Source organism: Chrysoperla carnea, chromosome 1 (genome assembly GCF_905475395.1).
Source record: "Chrysoperla carnea chromosome 1, inChrCarn1.1, whole genome shotgun sequence".
Classification (NCBI taxonomy): Eukaryota; Metazoa; Arthropoda; class Insecta; order Neuroptera; family Chrysopidae; genus Chrysoperla; species Chrysoperla carnea.
The window spans coordinates 99,810,591-99,818,121 of record NC_058337.1 but is presented as its reverse complement, the minus strand read 5'-3'; the positions used below and the strand labels follow the sequence as shown (position 1 = coordinate 99,818,121).

At 30.4% G+C, this 7,531-nt stretch overlaps 1 protein-coding gene across 1 annotated transcript; it reads right to left on the bottom strand.

The window, feature by feature from the left end:
• Positions 1-5,451: 5,451 nt before the first annotated feature.
• On the bottom strand, positions 5,452-7,531 carry LOC123290758 (trypsin-1-like). Its single transcript, XM_044871057.1, has 4 exons — positions 7,435-7,531; positions 6,522-6,835; positions 6,129-6,242; positions 5,452-5,750 (listed from the first exon to the last, which is right to left on the bottom strand). The coding sequence occupies exons 1-4, from the start codon at positions 7,484-7,486 to the stop codon at positions 5,454-5,456; spliced, it is 777 nt and encodes a 258-aa protein (XP_044726992.1). The 5' UTR covers positions 7,487-7,531; the 3' UTR covers positions 5,452-5,453.

Below are 7,531 nucleotides of genomic sequence, written 5' to 3'. Positions count from 1 at the left end.
TCTGTGTAAAATGGTAAAACAATGAAAGGAATTTTACAGTGATTAGCTCTGGGTAACCATTACAAAAGCTACCCGTTTTGGGATCATTAAATATAGCAATTTGTCCCTCAAAGCGACAGTCCATCGTCGAATATTGAAGATCAAAAAAATAATGCGGCGCCGGGTAAAGGAGTTCGTGGTTCGTTTTTTAAAGTTCGTGAAAATATATTTGAAATTTCAATGGTTAAAACAGCAAAAATAATCTACCCATGTTCAAATTTAAACAGATCTAGCTGGAACAATGATTCTAAAGAAAGTTGATCGAGAATTATTACTATTTACACTACCAACTTTACGAATTATTGCTCAATTCTTACCAATAATTCTTCCTGAAACATAATTAAGGTTTTGTAGTTCCAAAACTTAATGAGAGAAATTTTATAAGAGTTATTTTATCAACATTTTATACCATGTATATATGAAATATATCGTAGTATATTAAGTTTAGTCGCTTTAAAAGTTTGTAACGCTTAAAAATATTGATACTACCAACAAAATTTTGGTATAGGTGTTCATAAAATCACGTAATTAGTCAATTTTCGGTTGTCTGTCCGTCTGTCTGTCAACACGATAACTCAAAAAGGAAAAGAGATTTCAATCTGAAATAAATTTAATAGCGTGCTCAGTATATAAAATGTTCCTTATAACAAAATAAACAACTTTTGTTTTAAACATTTTTTCATAAACATCACTGTTTATACTTGAGGGCGCAAATTAGGTGCAAATTATATAGTATGTATTATATGGGAATATCTGTACCTGACGTAAAAAAAAAAACTATTCGTAATCAATACTGTAAATTCGTAATCAAAACCATGTACTGTATAGACAGTGCATGGTTTTTCAACAATTAATTCAGTCAATTGTTGGTTTTCACTTGTTAAATAATAAAACATCTTTTTTCAAACGTTTTTTCCATATCACGTTTCAACTCAACTGTGTTTGATACCAAATAATAGAAGCGACAATTACATGATTTCGTATGTTCATGTCCATCGTTTCATGATCATCGTACTTCTGTTAGAACACATGTTTAATACATTAGACAAGGACTCATAAGTAATTTGTACACTATAACGTAAGGACCATCCACATATATACCTATAACATGTATATAAATAGTTTCTATCTTATTCGCTTGCACTAGTTAACGATTTCAATATGGCTAAAACACTAGGTGTAGCAAAATTGTGTTTTAAAAATTCTTGAACACGCCAATTGATGATTTACGTAATAAATGCAAGAAGTGGGCCACCCAATCACTTGCCTCATTGGTAACCGGCTCAAACTTTGTAATAAAGCGGCAATCAAGCCCGTAAAAATAATGGACCATGGATATCCTATGATACCGGTCGCAAAAATAAAGGGGGGGGGGGGCAAATTGATTCATTAGGTAACCGGTAAATTTATACGTGAAATTATAGCTTTTCAAGGAAAAAATATGTTGCCAGGGCAAATCGGCTGCAAAAGTAAACTGATTATTTTAGTACCCAAGTAAAATGTCAATATATATGATTACGAAAAAATTATCAATTTAATTGAAATTCCAGTACGTGTAAAAAAAAAAAAACGGATTTTCGTCGAATACTTATTATTGGCGGAAATGAAGATTATTTTGTGGTTTTGGTCAGAAATTTGGTTTGAGTTAAAAGTTATTTGATAAAATTTTCTAAAACTCTTTTTTAAAACTCTGCATGTGTTTGTTTCTTCTATCGTTAGTTATCGTGAACGATATGAATCGACGTTAACTATATGATGATGTAACAGGAGTACATAAGTTTGTGAATATATTTTGCCTACACACATACCAGAGATACGTTATATTATAAATGTATAAAGGCACTGGCTATATGATGTACTCTTCAATATATTAAACGTTTAAACAGATTTATACATGTTGTTTTATTTGTATAGATCTTCAACATTGAAAAATCTAAATTTAAACTACAGTATTAAACAGGTAAGTCAAAATTGAAAATTACTTGCCTTGAAAAATTATTGCGCCCTCGAAGTGTTACCCAAGTAAAACATGATTGAAATGTTTTAAACAAACAAAAAGTAAAACATGAATTTAACATCGTTATTATCAGAAAGCACTATTGAGGTATCAAGCTGAATTTTTTTTTTGGCGCTTAGGACGTAAAAAGTGAGGTCTAGTTCCTAAATGAGTAATGTAGGTCTATTGGGTCTAGCTTCGTAAGACCCATATTTTAAACCGTTTGAGGTAAAACAAAAGTTTAAATGTAAAATAACAAATTTTTCCTATAAAAAAATAAACTTTTGTTTGAAACATTTTTTCACATCACTGCTTACCCGTGAGGGCTATTAGGTTAGAAACACATACCGTTACAAAAAGAAACTCACCAAAGAATTTTTGACTACATTTTTGAATACATATTACTTTTTCTTTATCAACCATAGCGTGTAGATACTGGCATTAATCGGTTTGACGATAAAACGCAGACAAGTCCAATGACACCGAAATAATCAAATTTTAATGAATAGAACGCAAGATATAGACCAAAACGCAAAAAAAAATCATTTACCAAGATGATTTTTGTAAAAGGATTAATTTGCGAAATCTGATTTAAGGTCTCCCAACAATCCCTATTGAATGAATCAATAAAAAAATCTAGTATCACAAACTTTTGGGTCAGCCCGTTACTGCACTGGAGTGCAAATTAAAAATATTGACAAGTATCTTCTGCACCTTTGACTGTAGATTTGTAATATCGATGAACAAAATAGGCAAGATGTCCCTTAACTCTACCTAAACTTTGAGATTTTGACTCTTATTCAATAGATTTCCAAGTCTAATTACATCAATAAAGAAATCTTCAGACAAAAAAGACTCCTCAATGAATCAATAAACCGATAATTTCCTTTTAATTTTTATGTTGCAGGCTACTTCCTTGAACGAAGTGTTTATAAAACACAATGTATATTTTATACACAGATAAACTCTTGAATGTTGTCTGTATATACATAGTGTATCATTCTATAATGACATCGTTTGTTAATCGCTCTGGGATATTAATCATAGCTACCTATTGTTTGCTTGAAATTTACCCAGATGATGAAACATGTGAATTATGTATCATACACATGTGTACAACATGATGCATATACATAACATAGGTAAGTACATAACATATACATATAATATACATACATGTTTACGTAGAAATATACGTATGGTATACGTCATATTCGTCATATTATCATCTCATCGTCATAATAATAAATAATAATAAACAATGTTATTTAGAAAAATAATATTAAAATTTAAAAATAAAACATTTTGTTTGTTTGTTTCGTAAATGTTTATTGAAACTTTTACCATGCTTTCTGTAGTTTTAGTTTGCAAACAAAATGAAACTTGACAAAAAATTTAATTTCTGTTTTCATATTATTCACTTTTTGTCCCTTGGCTTGAGATTTTTATTTAAAGGCAAGCTACCTACGCTAGTGTTGTTAGAAACAATCCGAGACATTGTTCCCAAAATTTCAGTTAATTTATGTCTCAAAAGTGTAAGGTGAAAGTCATTCACCTTAGACCAAAAATAATAATAGAAAAGTTGGATTCCATAATCAATTTTCATTTTCGTCTTACATTTACAAACTCAGCTTTATTCAAAAAATGATGCCTGAAACTGCCTTATATTTTTTAAATACAAAGTTTAATTTTTTTTTTTTAATTTTGACTTTTATTAATATTTTGTTTTAAAATTTGTATTCCTTTTATTTCAGCACTGCACTTCCAAACATTTTCATATAAGAGAAAGTGTCAGATTCATACCAAAATCAGAAAGGAAAGCTGATATATCGAAAAAAACTATTACATACTTGCATGTGAGACAAGCAGATAAAACTGTAATAATAAAAAGTAAAAACAAATAATTGACTGAGTTAATTGTTGAAATACCATGTTGATTACGTTAAGACAATGTTAATTACGTTAAAGACAATGTTGAATATGTAATCGTTTGTTTTTACGTCATGTAAGTAAAGAAAGATAGTCACTCTTAGGTATTCCCATATAATACTGTTAATATAATGTCTAATCTAATTTGCGCCTTTACGAGTAAACAGTAATGTTTACGACAAAATGTTTTCAACAAAAGTTGTTTATTTTTTTTAAAACAAACATTTCTTACATTTAAAGTTTTGTTTTTTGTCCAACGGTTTTCAAGATCGGTACTTCAGTCCCAAGCTCCAATCGACCTATTTTGTTTATTTATGAACTCAACCTCACGTTTTACGTCTTAAGCACGCTTTAAAGATTTTAGCTTGTTATCCCTTTTTTTGAGTTGTCGTCTTGACGGACGAACAACCGGAAATGGACTAATTAGGTGATTTTATGAACACCTATACCAAAATTTTGTTAGAAGCATCAATATTTCTAAATTTGGGACTAACCTTAGTATACTTTTATAGATATTATATACATATTATAATCATACATACATGGTATACAAACTTGGTACTATCTCAGTATACCTTGATATATTTCATATATACATGGTATAAGAAGAAATTGAACAAATCCAAATCATTTTTTATTCTTTGCACATTTCATGAAAATTATAAAAACACTTCTGCGTAATTACTCATAGGATCAAACTAAAATTATTAGGTATTTTGGAAAACAATGAAAAGATTTATTATTATATAGGAATTATATACGATGTCACTGCGTTTATTTAAATCTGCCGCCGGTCATACAACAGGAATACGTAGCGTTTAGAAAACGCTTAAAGAGTATTTTTTGAGTAAAGTATACAAAGAACACAATCATATTGTTGTCTCTATAATGAAACGCGTATAAAATAATCATAAAACAAAGATAATAAATAATGTAAATAAAAATATAAATATTTACATATCGCCCACTCTTTACTGTACGAAATAATGTTGACATTAAATGCATAATGCATTGTGAAAAAGTTTGCAGTTATATGTACAAAGAAAAATTATTTTATTCGTGTTTAATTATACATATTTTAAATTGCATTTACAGAGTGTGTGTTAGAGTTTCCTCACTCCTTTAAGGATATAATACAGGGATTTATTTGAAACATTTTGACACTTGAGCCAAGGCTGGAAAATAAATGGCCACGAATTTTTACACATAAAACATTTAACTTTTTCGAACTTTCACACATAAAACGGCACATCATTCAAAAACTATAATAAATTGGACTAATGAATTATATTTGTCTAATATACCAAATGAGCTGGTGACTCTTTTAAAATAAACTTCAAATTATGGCATTAAATCACAAGTTTCCAAATGTTTTTGCATACTGCCATTCTCGGAGAAGATTCAAGAAACGAGGTTAATATCTATTTCAGAGACAATAATTCAGAAAATTTGTTGAATGCAATTAAATTTTTTTATTTTCTAACTATTTTTACAAATTAACTTTCTCTCGTATCCATTCACGTATGGCCGTGACGCGTGTATACACTCCAGGGTACCATGGCTTTGCACATCCATCACCCCATGATGCAATTCCATGCAATTTATTATGAGCTACTAAAGGTCCTCCAATATCTCCACCACAAGCACCTTTTCCTCCTTCCTCAAGATAACCAGCACAAAGCATGCGTTCAGTCACACCACTGTAATAGTTGTATTTGCATATTTGTTGGCCTACAACTGGTATGCTAACCTTGTGCAAAATATTTGGCATTTCATAATTGCCTTGCTGGAAAAAGTAATGAAGATTAAAAAAAAGTAAATCATTTGGATTCGGAAGATGTGTAGGTACAAATTCAAAGAATAAATAATAAAAGAATATCGTAATTGACCTTTCTTCGAATAAAAGTCAAATATTGTACGCTTTTTTAGTTTTTTATGATTCAGAAAACTCGTTTAATCAAGCTTATCACAGTTCACTTTGAAAGTTTGAAAAAAATCTATGATTCCTGTTACTAGACTTTTAAAATACTTTTTAAATATCATAGCATCAGAGCGCAATCTTTTATAAGACTAATGGCACACAAATAGTAATGTAACGGGCATAAACACTGGCAAGCGTGTTCGATTCTCTAAAAGAGCTAAAATATACAAAAGAGAGACTCACCTCTAATTCACCCCAACCAGTGACGGTAGTCATTTCAGTTACGTTCAAATATTCCGATTCTTCTGGCAGTGCAATTGGTTGAATTTTTGATGACAATGGCAACGGTTCTTTTAGATAAAAGCAAATGAAGTATGTATACAAGTTTTTAATTACTGAAATACAAATAAGATGTAATAAAGCAGGAACTGGGTAGATTTGAGTATGCGAATCTAAATTTTGCGAGTTAAAATTTTCCTTATGATTTGCTTAAAGCACGTGCACGTAGGAGGCAGATTTGGTGTTCGTAGATCCAAAAGCTACATTTACATGCTTTCTCTTAAGTAGGATGATTTCCGTTCGCGATTTTCGAATACTCCAATCCACCAAGTGTGTTAGTTATAAGCAAAATCTCACCACAATCAATGAAACATCATAATCAGCTCCCATTTCTAAACCGTACAATTCATGTACATAGTATTTTTCAATTTTACGAACTACACCACCGGTTTCTCGTTCAGTTGTACCTGCGCGAACCTGAATAAATCTTAAACCCATGTAGACTGTACACTGTGCAGCTGTTATAATGACATTTGGACTAAGAATTGTACCACCACAGTTATGATGATTTCCGTATACTTCTATTGATGCTTGATACGGATGTTCTTCTATGGTGGTTGGTTCACCGCCAACAATTCGTGTATTTGCACTTTGACTCAAAACGTGTCCACCTGTGTTACCGCAGAGATTATTATTTTAACTTTGACAGAAATAATTTCATTAGTAATTCATTATAAAACTGTAAAAAAGAAGTTTTGTACCTCGGAGACAATGTACCTTAGATCCATTTTTAGGCTCTCAGAAGATATCATTTTCAAGAAGACAAAGATAGCTTACTACAGTGACAGATTGCTTATCGGAGATGTAGATTCTTATTAAAATCGCTAGTTAGAGTATTCCTTAGGTGGAAAACCCAATGTCATTTTTAATTTTAAATATATAGTTGAATATTGAGGAGATAAAGTTTAAAAAGACACAAGTCAATGCGTAATTCTTATTTTTTTTTCTTATCAAAGGAGATTCAGGCAACGATTGCTCAGAGACGGACAAGCAAGGGTAACTTAAAGGAGATGAAATCAGGTTAAAGAAAGTCCAAAAAGAATACTGTGTCATGGATTTCATATGTTCGTATTTGTGTGATTGTTGAAAAGATAAAAGGGGCTTAAAGAGTTGGGAGAGTACCAGAATAATATTGTTTGATGGAATTTGATTATAAAGAAGGAACTATGTGTACTTACTTCGAATAATAATATATAAAAATTAAACTTACTTATTTTCAACACCAAGATGGTAAATACACAAGAAAACAAAATAATTTTCATTTTTGTTTTTAAATTAATTGATTCAATTACTTGTGTTCAAATTTA

What these genes read in the sequence shown, in the direction of transcription:
- LOC123290758 (XM_044871057.1), bottom strand. Translation starts at nt 7,486, where the DNA reads ATGAAAATTATTTTGTTTTCTTGTGTATTTACCATCTTGGTGTTGAAA. An exon ending in ATGATGTTTCATTGATTGTG is followed by an intron (nt 6,243 to 6,521) that starts GTGAGATTTTGC and finishes ATTTGCTTTTAT; the next exon opens with CTAAAAGAACCGTTGCCATT. An exon ending in CTGGTTGGGGTGAATTAGAG is followed by an intron (nt 5,751 to 6,128) that starts GTGAGTCTCTCT and finishes TACTTTTTCCAG; the next exon opens with CAAGGCAATTATGAAATGCC.